Here is a 22278-nt window from a genome sequence, read left to right on the forward strand (position 1 = left end):
CATGTAAATAATGCTGTATAATACACTGTATTTATGTTATTCACATGTAAATAGACTGTATTTATATTATTTACATATAAATAATGCTGTATAATACACTGTATTTATGTTATTCACATGTAAATAATAGACTATTTATATTATTTACATATAAATAATGCTGTATAACACTGTATTTATGTTATTCACATGTGAATAATCATGCATAATAGACTGTATTTATGTTATTTACATGTGAATAGTCCTGCATAATAGACTGTATTTATATTATTCACATATAAATAATGCTGTATAATAGACTGTATTTATATTATTCACATGTGAATAATCATGCATAATAGACTGTATTTATGTTATTTACATGTGAATAATGCTGTATAATAGACTGTATTTATATTATTCACATGTGAATAATCATGCATAATAGACTGTATTTATGTTATTTACATGTGAATAGTCCTGCATAATAGACTGTATTTATATTATTCACATGTGAATAATGCTGTATAATAGACTGTATTTATATTATTCACATGTGAATAATGCTGTATAATAGACTGTATTTATATTATTCACATGTGAATAATGCCGTGTAATTTACAGTATTTATGTTATCCACATGTAAATAATAGACTGTATTTATATTATTCACATGTGAATAATGCCGTATAATTGACTGTATTTATATTATTCACATGTGAATAATGCTGTATAATAGACTGTATTTATGTTATTCACATGTAAATAATAGACTGTATTTACATTATTCACGTATAAATACTTGACTGTATTTATATTATTTACATATAAATAATGCTGTATAATACACTATATTTATGTTATTCACATGTAAATAATAGACTGTATTTACATTATTTACATGTAAATAATGCTGTATAATACACTGTATTTATGTTATTCACATGTAAATAATAGACTGTATTTATATTATTTACATATAAATAATGCTGTATAATACACTGTATTTATGTTATTCACATGTAAATAATAGACTGTATTTATATTATTCACATGTGAATAATCATGCATAATAGACTGTATTTATATTATTCACATATAAATAATGCTGTATAATAGACTGTATTTATATTATTCACATGTGAATAATCATGCATAATAGACTATATTTATGTTATTTACATGTGAATAATGCTGTATAATAGACTGTATTTATATTATTCCCATGTGAATAATCATGCATAATAGACTGTATTTATGTTATTTACATGTGAATAGTCCTGCATAATAGACTGTATTTATATTATTCACATATAAATAATGCTGTATAATAGACTGTATTTATATTATTCACATGTGAATAATCATGCATAATAGACTGTATGTTATTTACATGTGAATAGTCCTGCATAATAGTCTGTATTTATATTATTCACATGTGAATAATCATGCATTTATGTTATTTACATGTGAATAGTCCTGCATAATAGACTGTATTTATATTATTCACATATAAATAATGCTGTATAATAGACTGTATTTATATTATTCACATGTGAATAATCATGCATAATAGACTGTATTTATGTTATTCACATGTGAATAATGCTGTATAATAGACTGTATTTATATTATTCCCATGTGAATAATCATGCATAATAGACTGTATTTATGTTATTTACATGTGAATAGTCCTGCATAATAGACTGTATTTATATTATTCACATATAAATAATGCTGTATAATAGACTGTATTTATATTATTCACATGTGAATAATCATGCATAATAGACTGTATGTTATTTACATGTGAATAGTCCTGCATAATAGTCTGTATTTATATTATTCACATGTGAATAATCATGCATTTATGTTATTTACATGTGAATAGTCCTGCATAATAGACTGTATTTATATTATTCACATATAAATAATGCTGTATAATAGACTGTATTTATATTATTCACATGTGAATAATCATGCATAATAGACTGTATTTATGTTATTCACATGTGAATAATGCTGTATAATAGACTGTATTTATATTATTCACATGTGAATAATCATGCATAATAGACTGTATTTATGTTATTTACATGTGAATAGTCCTGCATAATAGACTGTATTTATATTATTCACATATAAATAATGCTGTATAATAGACTGTATTTATATTATTCACATGTGAATAATCATGCATAATAGACTGTATTTATGTTTTTCACATGTGAATAATGCTGTATAATAGACTGTATTTATATTATTCACATGTGAATAATGCTGTATAATAGACTGTATTTATGTTATTCACATGTGAATAATGCTGTATAATAGACTGTATTTATGTTATTCACATGTGAATAATGCTGTATAATAGACTGTATTTACATTATTTACATGTGAGTAATGCAGTATAATAGACTGTATTTATGTTAAGTATTACAAATAATACTTAAAAGTATTACATATAATTGAATGATAACCAATGCTTATTAACATCCACACTTAATCCAAGCTGACAAATAACAGCCAGTTATTTTATGAAGTGCATCGTGTGAGAAGCAGAAACTTTTGACGTTTTGAAACCTTTGAGTGAAGAAACCATCACAAGGTTTTAAATAAAATAAAAACGCCAACCTGGTACCAAGAAGCAGAACTGAGAACACGTCGACTTACAAACATGTCTGTCCTCTCTCTCTCGTGACACATCGTAATCTTAGGAACAATCTTTCCAAGTAACCATGGCGACGGGCCGGACTCCATCGCCCTGGTTCATGGACAGGGAAGGGGGGCTGGGGGGTTGGTTGTCACGGCAACGTGCAGGCGCAGTGAGTCATGACTGAGCGGCGACTAGGAAAAGTAAAGTGGGGTGAAGGAGTGCAGCCTCCGGGGCAGAACTCAGGGAACTCAGGGAAGTGGAAAAGATGCCAATTGTGTCCCTTCTCCCTTTTTCGGTCCACACACTGTGTCTGCTTGTAAGTACTCGGTGTGTGTGCGCTGCCCAACATGCTCCTCTGCTCCTAAAACCAGCAACGTCACGAATCATGCACGTCAAATTAAAGAAATAAATATTGGCGGAAGCGGGATTCGAACCTGGAACCCTCAAGCTGCTGGCACGGCCACTCTACCAACCGAGCTATACCGCCCCGGCATGGCTAGCTCGTTAGCGGCTAACGTCCGTCCGCGGTGTTTTAGCTACTTCTAAATCACAAATCCTCGCCTCCATGGCGACAAATAAAGTGAGTTTCTTACAAGTATCGTTATCACTGGAGGACGAGGAATAGCTCAACATGCTTCACTACACAGCGTGGGAGGATACAATAGCTCACCGGCGTCACAATGTAAACAAACGCCATGGGTGGATCCACACCTGACATCCACTGTAATGATACCAAGTACAGGAGTGTATCCAGTCGATACTACCATGATTACATCGATATTTTTTGGCATCACATCTTCTTATGTGTCAAAAAAAATTGATGTTATATTTATAAATTCATGAAGAACACTTGGTATCGGATCGATACCTATACTTGCAGTATCATCCAAAAACTACTGTAAAGAATCCAAACAACAGACGGATAAGTGATAATGACACTTGTAAGAAACTTACTTTATTCGTCGCCACGGAGGCGAGGAGTAGTTATTTTGAAGTAGCTAAAACACTGCGGATGGACGTCAGCCGCGAGCTAGCTCGCCACTTCTTAAAGCAACTCTTCTTGAGGGCGTTTCAGTGTTATAACTTCACCTTTATCGTCACTTTTTAAGCCAAAATGCATCCGTTCTCCCTTTTCTGTCTACACACCGTCACTGCTTGTAAGTACTCTGTGTGCGCGCACTGCCGAACGTGCTCCTCTGCTCGTAAAAAACAGCAATGTCACGATGCGCCGTCATGCTTGGTAAAAACAACTAATATAGAAAATTGGGAACCCATCCATCTATTTTCAACCGCTTGTCCCGTTAGGGAAGGCGTGGGGGGATGGGGGGGGGGGGGGGGGATGATGGAGCCCATCCCAGCTGCATGCGGGCGGACGGCGGTGTACACCCTGGACAAGTCGCCACCTCATCGCAGGACCAACACAGATAGACAGAAGTGGTACTTTTCAAACAGGGTATAGTACCGTGATGACGAGGGGGGTGAGGGGGGGGGGACCGGTACTTTTTATAGGCGGTATAGTACCGAAATGATTCATTAGTATGGCGGTATTATACTAGTACCGATATCATGTACAACCCTAACGTGATGACATGATTTTTATTCAGATTGTCTATTGGAAAATATCATAAAGAAAAGACAGGAGGAGAAAAAAAGGCTGAATGAAAGCAAGCAGGAAATGGCGCCTGCTGGCGCCTGCTGGTACCTGCACCACGGGATGTCCTTCCGTGTGGGCCTTGACGGCACCTCGGCTGCCCTCGGTCTCGTAGTGAGCTCTGTGGTGCGGTTTGGGCTGCACCTCGATGTGGAGCTGGTAGTGGTCCGTGCGGGCCGGCATGGGCCACTCTAGAGGGGGCAGGGACGCCACCGGGATGCTGGCCCCAAAAATAAAACCACAGATTAGGACTGGGAGGGGTCAGGGAGGTGGATTTTTTTCCTTTTTTTGAATTTAATTATTATTATTTTTATTTTTTTTTTTCAAAAAATTGTTTTTGTTAATTTTTCTTAAATTTTTTTTTTTTTTAAAACATTTGTTTAATTTTTTGTGGATTTCTTTCCAAGTCACCTGCAGATGCTGCAGACCAGCGGCTTGGGCCGGACGGGCGGGATGACAAAGAACGGCGCCGGCTCCTTTTTTTTAATAAATTTTATTTTATTTTTTTTAATGAAAAAAAAAAATAATTGTTTTTAATTGTTTAAATTTTTTAAAAATTTGATTTTTTTTTTTTTGTATTTTCAAATTCTGTAATTTAAAAAAAAATGGTTACAAATGTTTAATTTTTTTTTTTTTTTTACATGTTTCGTGGATTTCTTTCTATGTCACCTGCAGATGCTGGAGACCAGCGGCTTGGGCCAGACGGGCGGGATGACAAAGAACGGCTCCGACTCCTTTTTTTAAATTTTCTTATTTTTTTATGAAAAAAAATTAATAAAAATTATTTTAAATTAAAAAAAATGTAAAAATGTTTTTGTATTTTTTTTAAATTGGTTTAAAAATGTTTACAATTTTTATTTAATCTTTTGTGAATTTCTTTCCAAGTCACCTGCAGATGCTGGAGACCAGCGGCTTGGGCCAGATGGGCAGGATGACAAAGAACGGCTCTGGCTCCTTTTTTAATTTATTTTTATTTTTTATTTTTTTTAATTAAAAAAAAAAATTATAATTTTTTTTAATTGTTTACATTTTTAAATTTTTTTTAGAAAATGTTCAAATTTTGTGAATTTTTAAAACATTTGTTTGAAATGTTTTAAACAATTGTTTTTTTTTACAAGTTTTGTGGATTTCTTTCTATGTCACCTGCAGATGCTGGAGACCAGCGGCTTGGGCCAGACGGGCGGGATGACAAAGAACGGAACCGACTCCTTTTTTAAAAAATGTTTATTTTTTTATGAAAAAAAAAAAAGTAATTATTTTAGATTTAAAAAAAAATTTTTTTTTTAAGTCTTTTTGATTTTTTTAAATTGGTTAAAAAATGTTTACAATTTTTATCTAATTTTTTGTGGATTTCTTTCCAAGTCACCTGCAGATGCTGGAGACCAGCGGCTTGGGCCAGATGGGCAGGATGACAAAGAACGGCTCCGGCTCCTTTTTTTAATTATTATTTATTTTTTTAATTTAAAAAAAATTAATACTTTTTTTAAATTGTTACCATTTTTTAATTTTTTGGGGAAATGTTCAAATTTTGTAAATTTTTAAAACATTTGTTTAAAAATGTTTACAATTGTTTTTTTTTCAAGTTTTGTGGATTTCTTTCTATGTCACCTACAGATGCTGGAGACCAGCAGCTTGGGCCAGACGGGCGGGATGACAAAGAACGGCTTCTTTTTATTTTTTTTAATGGAAAAAAAAATATTTTAAATTTTTAAAACATTTTTCTTAAATCTTTAATATTTTTAAAAAAATGTTTAAAATGTTTTATTTTATTTTTTGTGGATTTCTTTCCAAGTCACCTGCAGATGCTGGAGACCAGCGGCTTGGGCCAGACGGCAGGATGACAAAGAACGACTCCGGCTCCTTTTTTTTTTAATTAAAAAAAATAATGATAATTTAAAAAAATAATAATTTTGAAATTTTTTTGAAATTTTTTTGAATTAATTTTTTATTTTATTTTTTATTTTATTTTAATTTTTTAAACATTTTGGTGTATTTCTTTCCAAGTCACCTGCAGATGCTGGAGACCAGTGGCTTGGGCCAGACGGGCGGGATGACAAAGAACGGCTCCGGCGCGAGCTTTAAGTCCTGGTCACATGACACCAAGTAGTTCCCCTCGCTGTGGTGCTCCGGGTACAGAGTGTAGACCTGGTTGGAGGTCTTGACCATCTTAGTAGGCAGACTGCTGCCGAAACCGTTCATGGAGTCATTCAGACCGCCCGGGGTGTAGTTGGCCCCCATGCCGTGGTCCTCCTGGCCCCCGTGCGGGGACGGACTGCGGGAGCGAATCCCGGACACCAGGGAAGGATTCTTGTACATGTCGTAGGTGCGTTTGCCTTGCGGGGAGCCGGAGCGGGAGCCAGAGCGGGAGCCGGCACGCGGGGAAGGGGAGCACGCTCCCAGGTAGCCGTCCTCGGCTAGGCCGGCGCAGGGCGAGGTGCCCGGGGAGGTCCGCGGCGAGCCAGCGTGGATGTTCTGCATGCGCGGGCACAGGTCGTTGTGGCCGCTGCCGGGGGAGACGCAGGGCGACGCCCAGGGCGAGTAGCTCTCCGAGTGCCAGCTGGCGGAGGAGTTGCTGCTGGCGGGGCTCAGGCACTGGGGCTCCCGGTAGGACAGGCTGTCGTGTCCGGGCACGGTGAGGGTGGGTCGGGGGCTGTGGACGCCGGGGTGCTGGTTCTGGTGGGGGTCCCCGGCGTGGTTGTAGTGCTCCCGCGACGGAGTGATTTCAATCCGCGGGCTCAAGGCCAAGACCGCCGGCCGGGCGCCGTCCAGGTAGCACCCCGCCTCCTGGCTGTCGTAACCCGGCAGGACCTCCGCGTTGTGGTGGATGTAAGCCCGGCTGCAGGACTTGATGCTGGCGTACGGGGAGACCTCCTCCAGGGGGAAGGCCTGCTCCGACTCGGGACTGAGGATCTTGTGCGATGCCAGATTGGGGTCATCTGCAGGGGGAGGGGGGAGAACAAAACAATTACTACCGCGGGATTGCCTTCAAGTGGTTCAGGCGTATATCTGGGAAATTAGCTAAAAAAGCTAATGTTAGCATGCTAAAATGCTAACTGTAACATGCATCAAGCGGCAAAATGTATTACTCTGAGGTGTGTAACTAAAAAGGTTGTTTAAAATGCTAGCATGCTAATGTTAGCACGCACCAAGTAGCAAAATATCACTGGGGTCTGTCTCAAAAATTAGCTAAAAAAAAAGCCAACATGCTAAAATGCTAACTTGGATCAAGCGTAAAAATATAAAGCTCTGAGGTGTGTAACTGAAAAGGTTGTTTAAAATTTTAGCATGCTAATGTTAGCATGCATCAAGTAATAAAGCATGACTGATGTCTGTCTAAAAATTTGCTAAAAAAAAGCTAGCATGCTAAAAGGCTAACTGTAACAAGCATCAAGCGCTAAAATACATTATTTAGAGGTGTATAACCGAACAATTAGTTTAAAATGCTAGCATGCTAATGTTAGCACGCACCAAGTACCAAAATATCACTGAGGTCTGTCACCAAAATTAGCTAAAAAAAAAAGCTAAAATGCTAACTTGGATCAAGCGTAAAAATGTAAAGCCCTGAGGTGTGTAACTGAAAAGGTTGTTTTAAAATTTAGCATGCTAATATTAGCATGCATCAAGTAATAAAATATGACTGAGGTCTGTCTAAAAAAATTACCTAAAAAAAAAAGCTAGCATGCTAAAAGGCTAACTGTAACAAGCATCAAGCGCTAAAATGTATTATTTAGAGGTGTGTAACTAAAAAGGTTGTTTAAAATGCTAGCATGCTAATGTTAGCACGCACCAAGTACCAAAATATCACTGAGGTCTGTCTCCAAAATTAGCTAAAAAAAAAAAGCTAACATGCTAACTTGGATCAAGCGTAAAAATGTAAAGCTCTGAGGTGTGTAACTGAAAAGGTTGTTTAAAATTTTAGCATGCTAATGTTAGCATGCATCAAGTAATAAAGCATGACTTATGTCTGTCTAAAAATTAGCTAAAAAAAAAGCTAGCATGCTAAAAGGCTAACTGTAACAAGCATCAAGCGCTAAAATATATTATTTAGAGGTGTATAACCGAACAATTAGTTTAAAATGCTAGCATGCTAATGTTAGCAAACATCAAGTACCAAAATATGACTGCGGTGTATCTACAAAATTTGCTAAAAAAAAGCTATCATGCTAACTGTAACATGCATCAAGCGCCAAAATGTATTACTCTGAGGTGTGTAACTAAAAAGGTTGTTTAAAATGCTAGCATGCTAATGTTAGCACGCACCAAGTACCAAAATATCACTGAGGTCTGTCTCCAAAATTAGCTAAAAAAAGAAGCTAACATGCTAAAATGCTTACTTGGATCAAGCGTAAAAATGTATAGCTCTGAGGTGTGTAACTGAAAAGGTTGTTTATAAATTTAGCATGCTAATGTTAGCATGCATCAAGTAATAAAATATGACTGAGGTCTGTCTAAAAAATTTGCTAAAAAAGCTAGCATGCTAAAAGGTTAACTGTAACAAGCATCAAGCGCTAAAATATATTATTTAGGTGTGTAACTGAACAATTAGTTTAAAATGCTAGCATGCTAATGTTAGCACCCATGAAGTACCAAAATATGACTGAGGTGTATCTACAAAATTAGCTAAAAAAAAACTATCATGCTAACTGTAACATGCATCAAGCGCCAAAATGTATTACTCTGAGGTGTGTAACTAAAAAGGTTGTTTAAAATGCTAGCATGCTAATTTTAGCACGCACCAAGTACCAAAATATGACTGAGGTCTGTCTACAAAATTAGCTAAAAAAAGCTAACATGCTAAATTGCTAACTGTAACTTGGATCAAGCGTCAAAATGTAAAGCTCTGAGGTGTGTAACTGAAAAGGTTGTTTAAAATTTAGCATGCTAATATTAGCATGCATCAAGTAATAAAATGTGACTGAGGTCTGTCTAAAAAATTAGCTAAAAAAAAGCTAGCATGCTAAAAGGCTATCTGTAAAAAGCATCAAGCGCTAAAATATATTATTTAGGTGTGTAACTGAACAATTAGTTTAAAATGCTAGCATGCTAATGTTAGCACCCATCAAGTACCAAAATATGACTGAGGTGTATCTACAAATATAGCTAAAAAAAAGCTATCATGCTAACTGTAACATGCATCAAGCGCCAAAATGTATTACTCTGAGGTGTGTAACTAAAAAGGTTGTTTAAAATGCTAGCATGCTAATGTTAGCACGCACCAAGCATATCGCTGAGGTCTGTCTACAAAATTAGCTAAAAAAAAGTTAACATGCTAAAATGCTAACTGTAACATGCCTAAAGTGCTAAAATATATTTTTCCGAGGAGTGTAACTAAAAAAATAGCTTAAAATGCTAGCATGATAATGTTAGCTGGCATCAAATATCAAAATATCACTGATGTCTGTCTACAAAAAGCTAGCATGCAAAAATGCTAACTGTAACATGCCTCAAGTGCCATAATATATTACTCCAAGGTGTGTAACTGAACAATTAGTTTAAAATCAAGTGCCAAAATATTAATCATACATTGATATTAACTTCTTTTTACACTTAAATGACAGTTAAAAATGTTAAAATGAGATTGAAAACATTGTCTGTACACAAAATAAAGCTTTATGATGGCCACAGTATGACTCAGGAACAGACTATTTCTATGTACACATTTACTAATCGGGGTGAACTTCTTTTTACACTTAAATGAAAGTTACAATGAGGTTGAAAACATTGCCTGTAGACATAATAAAGAGTTATGATGGCCACAGTTTGACTCAGGAACAGACTATTATTATACATTAATAGAGTATAACCTCTTTTTACACTTAAATACAGTTAAAAAATGTTAAAATGGGATTGAAAACATTGCCTGTAGACATAATAAAGCTTTATGATGGCCACAGTTTGACTCAGGAACAGACTATTATTATACATTAATAGAGTATAACCTCTTTTTACACTTAAATGACAGTTAAAAATGTTAAAATGGGATTGTAAACATTGCCTGTACACTTTATGATGGCCACAGTTTGACTCAGGAACAGACTATTTCTCTGTGTATATTTACTATTGGGAGATTAGCTTCTTTTTACACTTAAATGACAGTTAAAAATGTTAAAATGAGGTTGAAAACATTGCCTGTACACATAATAAAGCCTAATGATGTCCACAGTTTATGTGAATATATTTATCAATGGGGATTAACTTCTTTTTACACCTAAATGAGTTAAAAAATGTTAAAATTGAATTCAAAACATTGCCTGTGCACATAATAAACCTTTTATGATGGCCACATTTTGACTCAGAAACCGACTTATTAGTATACATTAAAAGAGATTAACTTCTTTTTACACTAAAATGACAGTTATTTTTTAAAAATGGGATTGAAAACATTGCCTGTACACATAATAAAGCTTTATGATGGCCACAGTTTGACTCAGGAACAGACTATTTCTATGTATACATTTACTAATCGGGGTTAACTTCTTTTTACACATAAATGAAAGTTACAATGAGGTTGAAAACATTGCCTGTACACATAATAAAGAGTTATGATGGCCACAGTTTGACTCAGGAACAGACTATTATTATACATTAATACAGATTAACTTCTTTTTACACTTAAATGACAGTTAAAAAAATTTTAAAATGCGATTGAAAACATTGCCTGTACACATAATAAAGCTTTATGATGGCCACAGTTTGACTCAGGAACAGACTATTATTATACATTAATACAGATTAACTTCTTTTTACACTTAAATGACAGTTAAAAAAAAATTTAAAATGCGATTGAAAACATTGCCTGTACACATAATAAAGCTTTATGATGGCCACAGTTTGACTCAGGAACAGACTATTTCTCTGTGTATATTTATTATTGGGAGATTAGCTTCTTTTAACACTTAAATGACAGTTAAAAATGTTAAAATGAGGTTGAAAACATTGCCTGTACATATAATAAAGCCTAATGATGTCCACAGTTTATGTGAATGTATTTATCAATGGGGATTAACTTCTTTTTACACCTAAATGAGTTAAAAAATGTTAAAATTGAATTCAAAACATTGCCTGTGCACATAATAAAGCTTTATGATGGCCACAGTTTGACTCAGGAACAGACTATTTCTATATATACAAGTATTCATAGGGATTGACTTCTTTTTACACTTAAATACAGTTAAAACATGTTATAATGGGGTTGAAAACATTGCCTGTACACATAATAAAGCTTTATGATGGCCACAGTTTGACTCAGGAACAGACTATTTCTATGTATACATTTACTAATCGGGGTTAACTTCTTTTTACACTTAAATGAAAGTTACAATGAGGTTGAAAACATTTCCTGAACACATAATAAGGCTTTATGTTGGCCACAATTTGACTCAGGAACAGACTATTATTATACATTAATACAGATTAACTTCTTTTTACACTTAAATGACAGTTAAAAATTTCTTAAATGCAATTGAAAACATTGCCTGTACATATAATAAAGCCTAATGATGTCCACAGTTTATGTGAATATATTTATCAATGGGGATTAACTTCTTTTTACACCTAAATGAGTTAAAAAATGTTAAAATTGAATTCAAAACATTGCCTGTGCACATAATAAAGCTTTATGATGGCCACAGTTTGACTCAGGAACAGACTATTTCTATATATACAGGTATTCATAGGGATTAACTTCTTTTTACACTTAAATACAGTTAAAACATGTTATAATGGGGTTGAAAACATTGCCTGTACACATAATAAAGTTTCATGATGGCCACAGTTTGACTCAGGAACAGACTATTATATATTACTTGAGATTAACTTCTTTTTACACTTAAATGACAGTTAAAAATGTTAAAATGGAATTGTAAACATTGCCTGTACACTTAGTGGTGGCCACAGTTTGACTCAGGAACAGACTATTTCTATGTATACATTTACTAATCGGGGTTAACTTCTTTTTACACTTAAATGAAAGTTACAATGAGGTTGAAAACATTGCCTGTGCACATAAGGCTTTATGATGGCCACAGTTTGACTCAGGAACAGACTATTATTATACATTAATACAGATTAACTTCTTTTTACACTTAAATGACAGTTAAAAAAAATTTAAAATGGGATTGAAAACATTGCCTGTACACATAATAAAGCTTTATGATGGCCACAGTTTGACTCAGGAACAGACTATTTCTCTGTGTATATTTACTATTGGGAGATTAGCTTCTTTTTACACTTAAATGACAGTTAAAAATGTTAAAATGAGGTTGAAAACATTGCCTGTACACATAATAAAGCCTAATGATGTCCACAGTTTATGTGAATATATTTATCAATGGGGATTAACTTCTTTTTACACTTAAATACAGTTAAAACATGTTATAATGGGGTTGAAAACATTGCCTGTACACATAATAAAGTTTCATGATGGCCACAGTTTGACTCAGGAACAGACTATTATATATTACTTGAGATTAACTTCTTTTTACACTTAAATGACAGTTAAAAATGTTAAAATGGAATTGTAAACATTGCCTGTACACTTAGTGGTGGCCACAGTTTGACTCAGGAACAGACTATTTCTATGTATACATTTACTAATCGGGGTTAACTTCTTTTTACACTTAAATGAAAGTTACAATGAGGTTGAAAACATTGCCTGTGCACATAAGGCTTTATGATGGCCACAGTTTGACTCAGGAACAGACTATTATTATACATTAATACAGATTAACTTCTTTTTACACTTAAATGACAGTTAAAAAAAATTTAAAATGGGATTGAAAACATTGCCTGTACACATAATAAAGCTTTATGATGGCCACAGTTTGACTCAGGAACAGACTATTTCTCTGTGTATATTTACTATTGGGAGATTAGCTTCTTTTTACACTTAAATGACAGTTAAAAATGTTAAAATGAGGTTGAAAACATTGCCTGTACACATAATAAAGCCTAATGATGTCCACAGTTTATGTGAATATATTTATCAATGGGGATTAACTTCTTTTTACACTTAAATACAGTTAAAACATGTTATAATGGGGTTGAAAACATTGCCTGTACACATAATAAAGCTTTACGATGGCCACAGTTTGACTCAGGAACAGACTATTTCTATATATACATTTACTAATCGGGCTTAACTTCTTTTTACACTTCAATGAGATTAAATGCCTGTCCAGAACCGGCAGCTTGGTTCCACGTTGTATAAAATATACAAATCCTCTCACAAATACCGAGCGTGTAATATTTTCCAAGGAGTTCCGACTTCAGAAGTAACTTCCTGCAAACTCTCGTCTTGCATACACGTCGCCTCCGCGCCACGCTGCTCAAGTCCCCCCCCCCCCCCCGGCTGACCCACCTTGGCGCTCTCCTCCCGCAGCAGGTGTTTCATATTCAAAGAGAATGTTAAAGTCCAGATCGCCATCGCTCAGCTGCTGCTGGTACAAGGAGCTCATCTGGCTGACGCGGTGGAGAGGTGGAGTGGTGGTGAGGTGGTGGCCCCGGCACTAAGCGGCCAGGAGGCCCAAAAGTAATCATTCAAAAAAAAAAGAGGAGGCGTGTGCATGTTTCCTGTCTGCGCGTCAAGGCGGAACTATTGTCATCACGCACACATCCTCCTCCTCCTCCTCCTCCTCCTCCTCCTTTCTATTTTCAAACACGACCTCCGCCAAGACTTGAACGACACGCCTCAGCTGCCAACTGAACCTACACCAGACACCACTGCTGCTATATTACCATGGACGGCATTTGAATAAATAATAATAATAAATACCACAGATTATTCAGAATAATTGTCATATTTTTCACAACATAAATAAATAATTTCAGATAAATTCCTTTGTAAATCCACACAATTATTCACATTTATGTCAGGTTATTTTTCTAACTTAAATAAGGCAAATGGCATTTTCTATAATCACACTCATTAAAATACATTTTATGATATTTATTGGGTTTACTTTTATTTTTTTAATTTATTTTTTTAATCCCCCAAAAGAGTGACAATAGCAATAGATTTGTCTTTTTTTTTTAAATAGTTGTTCCTCTTAAATGGTGTGTTTTAAAATGCATATTCATTTAAATCAATGTATTAATATTTATTTTGTTTACTTTTAATTTATTAATAAAACATGCCCATAAAAAGTGACAATAATGACTATTATATATATATATATGTTTACTTAAAAATTTTTTTAAATCCCATAAAAGTGACAATAATGACTAATAAGTAATTCATAATAATTTAAATACATGTATATGTTTACATTAATTTATATTTAAAATATCCCCAGGAAAAAAGTGACAATAATGACTAATACTTTATTCATTAGTAATAATTTAAATAAATGGATTGATATTTAAAGTTTACTTTAATTTATATTTAAATAAAATCCCCATAAAAGTGACAATAATGACTAATATGTAAGTCATACAAATTTAAATAAATGTATTATTATTTATATGTTTACTTTAATTTATATATATTTTTAAAATACCCATAAAAGTGACAATAATGACTAATATGTAATTCGTAATCATTTCAATAAATGTATTGATGTTTATGTTTACTTGAATGTTTTTTTAAATCTCCATAAAAGTGACAATAATGACTAAGATGTAATTCATAATAATTTAAATACATGTATATGTTTACTTTAATTTATATTTTTTAAAATCCCCATAAAGAGTGACAATGAGTAATTTGTGATTCATAATAATTTAAATAAATGTATATGTTGACTTTAATTTATTTTAAAAAATTCCCATAAAAGTGACAATAATGACTAATAATTAATTCATAATTTAAATAAATGTATGTTTACTTCATTTTATATTTTAAAAAATCCCCATAAAAGTGAAAATAATGTATAATATGTAATTCATAATAATTTAAATAAATGTTGATATTTATATGTTTAATTTATATATTTTTTTAAATCTCCTTAAAAGTGACAATAATGACTAATATGTAAGTCATAATAATTAAAAAAATATATGTTGATATTTATGTTTATTATCATTTATACTATTAAAAAAATCCCCATAAAAGTGACAATAATGTCTAATATGTAACTTATAATAATTTTAATAAATGTATTGATATTTATATGTGTACTTTAATTTATATATTTTTTTAAACCCCTAAAAAGTGGTAATAATGACTAATATGTAATTCATAATCATTTAAATAAATGTACATGTTCATTTTAATTTAGATATATTTTTAAATCCCCATAAAAATGACAATAATGACTAGTATGTAATTCATAATTTAAATAAATGTATTGATATTTATATGTTTACTTTAATTTATAATTTTTTTAAATCCCCATAAAAGTGACAATAATCACTATGTCATTCATAATAATTAAAATAAATGTATTGATATTTATATGTTTACTTTAATTTTTTTTATCTCCTTAAAAGTAACAATAATGACTAAAATGTAATTCATAATAATTTTAATAAATGTATGTTTATTTTAATTTATATTTTTTTAAAATCCCCATAAAAGTGACAATAATGACCAATATGTAATTCATGTTTTTTTAAAATCTATTGATATTTATATGTATACTTTAATTTGTTTTGTTTTTTTTAATTCCCATAAAGACTGACAATAATGACTAATATGTAATTCATAATCATTTAAATAAATGTATGTTTACTTTTATTTATATTAAAAAATCTCCATAGAGTGACAATAATTACTAATTTGTAAATCATAATAAATACATTTATTGATATTTATGTCCGAATACATATTCATTGAAATTAATTTTTTGACAAGTATTTAATAAATTAAAAAAAAAATATTCACAAAAGGTGACAATATTGACCAATATGTACTTTTAGAAACATTTTTAAGTAGTCAATTTAGTAATTATGTTACAGTAATAAATTATGAAACAAAACATTTCAGTTGAAATATAAACAAACATTTATTTTAACCCTTTGTTGCTGGTAGGAAATAGAAATTAATTCCCCAAAACCCCAAAAGAGGCTTTGCATTGTGGTGCTGCCCCCTGCTGGCTGACGTGCAGCATTGACACAACTGCAATTTTACAATGATCAAGCTTCCATTTTCCACAGAGAAAATTCTAGATTTGTTATGAAGCAACTTTCAGTGAAACACCTGATTGCTGTTTGTGGGTCTCGGACTTCAATCTGGAGCACAACCGGGATGTCCTGCTCGTGTCAAAGTTAAAAATCTATATTTTAACATTATATTTTTGGGTTTTGGCTCACTATAATATTGCATTTTATCGCTATGGTCAAAAGATAATAAAAGACATGTTAAGTCTGTCCATATGTGAGAAAAAATTATTTTAAACTGTCGTTTAAATGTAAAAAGAAGTTAATCCCTATTAATGTGTACATATAATAATAGTCTGTTCCTGAGTCAAACTGTGGCCATCATAACGTCTTATTATGTGTACAGGCAATGTTTTCAATCCCATTTTAATTTTTTTTTAACTGTCATTCAAGTGTAAAAAGAAGTTAATCCCTATGGATAAATATATTTATATGAACTGTGACAACCATAAAGCTTTATTATGTGTACAGGCAATGTTTTCAATCTCATTTTAGTTTTTTTTAACTGTCATTTAAGTGTAAAAAGAAGTTAACCCCTATTGATAAATATATTTATATAAAATGCGGCCACCATAAAGCTTTATTATGTGCACAGGCAATGTTTTCAATCCCATTTAAATATATTTTAATCGGCATTTAAGTGTAAAAAGAAGTTAATCCCTATTAATACTTGTACATATAGAAATAGTCTGTTCCTGAGTCAAAATGTGGCCATCATAAAGCTTTATTATGTGTAAGGCCAATGTTTTTAACCTCATTTTAACATGTTTAACTGTCATTTAAGTGTAAAATGAAGTTATTCCCTAATAATGTTTAATAATAGTCTGTTCCTGAGTTAAACTGTGGCCATCATAACGCTTTATTATGTGCAGAGGCAATGTTTTCAATCCCATTTTAACATTTTTAACTGTCATTTAAGTGTAAAAATAAGTTAATCTCTATTAATGTATAATAATAGTCTGTTCCTGAGTCAAACTGTGGCCATCATAACACTTTATTATGTGTACAGGCAATGTTTTCAATCCAATTTTAAAATTTTCAACCGTCATTTAAGTGTAAAAAGAAGTTAATCCCTATTGATAAATATATTTATAAAAAATGTGGGCATTATAAAGCTTTATTATGTGTACAAGCAATGTTTTCAACATCATTTTAACATTTTTAACCGTCATTTAAGTGTAAAAAGAAGCTAATCTCCCAATAATACATGTATACATGGAAATAGTCTGTTCCCGAGTCAAACTGTGGCCATCACAAAGCTTTATGTGTACAGGCAATGTTTTCAATTTCATTTTAAAAAAATGTAACCGTCATTTAACTGTAAAAAGAAGTTAATCGCTATTAATATGTGTATATATAGAAATAGTCTGTTTCTGAGTCAAACTGCGGCCATCATAAAGCTTTATTATGTGTACAGGCAACGTTTTCAATCCCATTTTAACATTTTCAACTGTCATTTAAGTGTAAAAAGAAGTTAATCCCTATTAATGTATAATGATACTCTGTTACTGAGTCAAACTGTGGTCATCACAAAGCTTTATTATGTGTACAGGCAATGTTATCAATCCCATTTTAACATTTTTTAACTGTCATTTAAGTGTAAAAAGAAGTTAATCCTCATTGATAAATATATTTATATCAACTGTGGCCACCATAATTCTTTATTATGTGTACAGGCAATGTTTACAATCCCATTTTGACATGTTTTAACTGTCATTGAAGTGTAAAAAGAAGTTAATCCCTCTTAATAAATATATACATAGAAATAGTCTGTTCCTGGGTCAAACTGTGGCCATCATAAAGTTTTTTTATGTGTACAGGCAATGTTTTCAACCTCATTTTAATATTTTTAACTGTCACTTTAGTTTAAAAAGAAGTTAATCTCTGTTAATGTATAATAATAGTCTGTTCCTGAATCAAACTGTGGTCATCATAAAGCTTTATTATGTGTACAGGCAATGTTATCAATCCCATTTTAACATTTTTTAACTGTCATTTAAGTGTAAAAAGAAGTTAATCCTCATTGATAAATATATTTATATCAACTGTGGCCACCATAATTCTTTATTATGTGTACAGGCAATGTTTTCAATCTTATTTCAACATGTTTAACTAATTTAAGCGTAAAAAGAAGTTAATCTCTGCTAATGTATAATAATAGTCTGTTCCTGGGTCAAACTGTGGCCATCATAAAGCTTCATTATGTGTACAGGCAATGTTTTCAACCTCATTTTAACATTTTTAACTGTCATTTAAGTGTAAAAAGTAGTTAATGTCTTTTAATGTATACTAATAGTCTGTTACTGCGTCAAACTGTGGCCATCACAAAGCTTTATTATGTGTACAGGCAGTTTTTTCAATCCGATTTTAACATTTTTAACTGTCATTTAAGTGTAAAAAGAAGTTAATCTCTTTTAATGTATAACAGTCTATTCCTGGGGCAAATTGTGGCCTTTATAAAGCTTTATTATGTGTACAGGCAATGTTTACAATCCCATTTTAACATGTTTTAACTGTCATTGAAGTGTAAAAAGAAGTTAGTCCCTATTAATAAATATATACATTGTAATAGTCTGTTCCTGGGTCAAACTGTGGCCATCATAAAGCTTCATAATGTGTACAGGCAATGTTTTCGACCACACTTTAACATTTTTATCTGTCACTTAAGTGTAAAAAGTAGTTAATCTCTTTTGATGTATACTACTAGTCTGTTCCTGAGTCAAACTGTGGCCATCATGAAGCTTTATTATGTGTACATGCAATGTTTTCAACATCATTTTAACATGTTTAGCCGTCATTTAAGTGTAAAAAGAAGTTAATCTGCCAATAATACATGTATACACAGAAATAGTCTGTTCCTGAGTCAAACTGTGGCCATCATAAAGCTTTATGTGTACAGGCAACGTTTTCAATTTCATTTTAACATTTTTTAACCGTCATTTAACTGTATTAAGATGTTAATATCTGCTAATGTATAATAATAGTCTGTTCCTGAGTCTAACTATGGCCATCATAAAGCTTTATTATGTGTACAGGCAATGTTTTCAATCTCATTTTAACATGTTTAACTGTCATTTAAGTGTAAAAAGTAGTTAATGTCTTTTAATGTATACTAATAGTCTGTTCCTGAGTCAAACTGTGGCCATCATGAAGCTTTATTATGTGTACAGGCAATGTTTTCAACCTCATTTTAACATGTTTAACTGTCATTTAAGTGTAAAAAGGAGGTAATCCCTATTAATACTTGTATTTATAGAAATAGTCTGTTACTGAGTCAAACTGTGGCCATCATAAAGCTTTATTATGTGTACAGGCAATGTTTTCAATCTCATTTTAACATTTTTTTAACTGTCATTTAAGTGTAAAAAGAAGTTAATCCCTCTTGATAAATATATTCATAAAACTTTGGCCATCCGATAGCTTTACTATGTGTACAGGCAATGTTTACAATCCCATTTTAACATGTTTAACCGTCACTTAAGTGTAAAAAGAAGTTAATCTCTATTAAGGTATAATAATAGTCTGTTCCTGAGTCAAACTGTGGCCATCATAAAGCTTTATTATGTGTACAGGCAATGTTTTAAGTCTTATTTTAACATTTTTAACCATCATTCAAGTGTAAAAAGAAGTTAATCCCTACTAATGCAAAAATAGGAATACGAAGTCCAGAAGCGGAGTAAAGCCAGAGAAGTTAGAGAGGAGGTGATGGTGTTAAAGTGGGTAAGTAGAAAGGAATGAGAAAGTGTTGATTACCAGATCCTCACAAGACCCGAGCAGTACCTTGATCCACGGACCTCATGCTGTGGTACTGGGCCAGCCTCCAAGTCCCTCGGAACATCTGGACACCAAATCACAAGAAAAAGTGGAAGAAATGTCAAAAAAAAAAAGAGGCAAAAATAAAAAGGAGAGGGACATAAATCAGCGCATGGTGGAAGGAGCAGAGTCGGCGTGGAAGGCGCAGAGTCCGAGGTGAGTCCGGCGGCTCTGAGGAGCATCAGAGCGGCGTGCCTGCCCCGCTCGCTGTGTTTATAACGCTGCAAGGCTGCCGGAGAGCGGGATTCCCTCCTCAGTGTTTCCTCCTGTTTGGGCGCCCTCGCCATGGAAACCTGGAGCGCCTCCATGTTGGGAGACTCTGGGCTTTTCCTGCAAGGACCCACACTCAGGAATCTATGACGTCTGCCCCCCCCCCAGCCCCCAGCAGCATTGCTGCGGCTTGTGCTCTCGGACGGTAGCGACACAACAAGCTCTTTGTGGGGCCCCCGGGGGACCCGCTACTTCTGTGTGTGTGTGTGTGTGTGTTCTTGTACGTCTATCCTTCTTGAGACATGCAGAAGGAAAAGTAGCTTCCATATGAGGAGGTGTGAACAAATCAGGACGTAAATCATGGTCCCGATACAGAAAAAACATCGTATCTAATAGAGAGCCAAACAGTAGAATCCGTGAACATTGCTCCAAAGTCAGGATTTTTGTTGTTGAATGACAGTTAAAAATGTTAAAATGAGATTGAAAACATTGCCTGTACACATAATAAAGCTTTATGATGGCCGCAGTTCATATAAATATATTTATCTATATAGATTAATTTATTTTTACACTTAAATGACAGTTATAAATGTTAAAATGAGATTGAAAACATTGCCTAAACACATAATAAAGCTCTATGATGGCCGCAGTTTATATAAATATATTTATCTATATAGATTAATTTATTTTTACACTTAAATGACAGTTAAAAATGTTAAAATGAGATTGAAAACATTGCCTGTACACATAATAAAGCTTTATGATGGCCGCAGTTTATATAAATATATTTGTCTATATAGATTAATTTATTTTTACACTTAAATGACAGTTACAAATGTTAAAATGAGATTGAAAACATTGCCTGTACACATAATAAAGCTCTATGATGGCCGCAGTTTATATAAATATATTTATCTATATAGATTAATTTCTTTTTACACTTAAATGACAGTTAAAAATGTTAAAATGAGGTTGAAAAAATTGCCTGTACACATAAAGTTTAATGATGGCCACGGTTTGACTCAGGAACAGACTATTATTATACATTAACAGAGATTAACTTCTTTTACACTTAAATGACAGTCAAAAAATGTTGAAATGGGGTTGAAAACATTGCCCGTACACATAATAAAGCTTTATGATGGCCGCAGTTTATATAAATATATTTATCTATATAGATTAATTTCTTTTTACACTTAAATGACAGTTAAAAATGTTAAAATGAGGTTGAAAAAATTGCCTGTACACATAAAGTTTAATGATGGCCACGGTTTGACTCAGGAACAGACTATTATTATACATTAACAGAGATGAACTTCTTTTACACTTAAATGACAGTCAAAAAATGTTGAAATGGGGTTGAAAACATTGCCCGTACACATAATAAAGCTTTATGATGGCCGCAGTTTATATGAATATATTTATCTATAGGGATTAACTTCTTTTTACACTTAAATGACGGTTAAAAATGTTAAAATGGGATTGAAAAAATTGCCTGTACACAAAATGAAATTTAATGATGGCCACGGTTTGACTCAGGGACAGATTATTATTATACATTAACAGAGATGAACTTCTTTTACACTTAAATGACAATTAAAAAATGTTAAAATGGCATTGAAAACATTGCCTGTACACATAATGAAGCTTTATGATGGCCACAGTTGGACTCAGGAACAGACTATTATTATACATTAATAGAGATTAACTTATTTTTACACTTAAATGTTAAAAAGAATGTTAAAATTACCTGTACACAGAATGAAGCGTTATGGTGGCCGCAGTTTATATAAATATATTTATCTATAGAGATTAACTTCTTTTTACACTTAAATGACAGTTAAACATTTTAAAATTGGATTGAAAACAT

The 22278-nt window shown here is 32.8% G+C and overlaps 1 protein-coding gene across 3 annotated transcripts in view; it reads right to left on the bottom strand.

The window, feature by feature from the left end:
* nfatc2a (nuclear factor of activated T cells 2a) overlaps nt 1–20482 on the bottom strand; it is a 66060-nt gene extending 45578 nt beyond the window's left edge. The window contains exons 1-3 of one of the 3 annotated variants that reach the window (XM_061902652.1): nt 20166–20482; nt 6298–7225; nt 4341–4509 (exon numbers count right to left, since the gene is read on the bottom strand). In XM_061902652.1, the coding sequence (XP_061758636.1) occupies nt 4341–4509; nt 6298–7225; nt 20166–20223 (1155 nt within the window). In that variant the 5' untranslated portion in view covers nt 20224–20482. Of the gene's footprint in view, nt 1–4340; nt 4510–6297; nt 7226–13647; nt 13869–20165 lie in introns of those variants that run through there. The other 2 variants (XM_061902650.1, XM_061902651.1) reach the window with 2 other exon arrangements.
* Nucleotides 20483–22278: the final 1796 nt, after the last annotated feature.

Source organism: Nerophis ophidion, linkage group LG06, assembly GCF_033978795.1.
Source record: "Nerophis ophidion isolate RoL-2023_Sa linkage group LG06, RoL_Noph_v1.0, whole genome shotgun sequence".
NCBI lineage: Eukaryota > Metazoa > Chordata > Actinopteri > Syngnathiformes > Syngnathidae > Nerophis > Nerophis ophidion.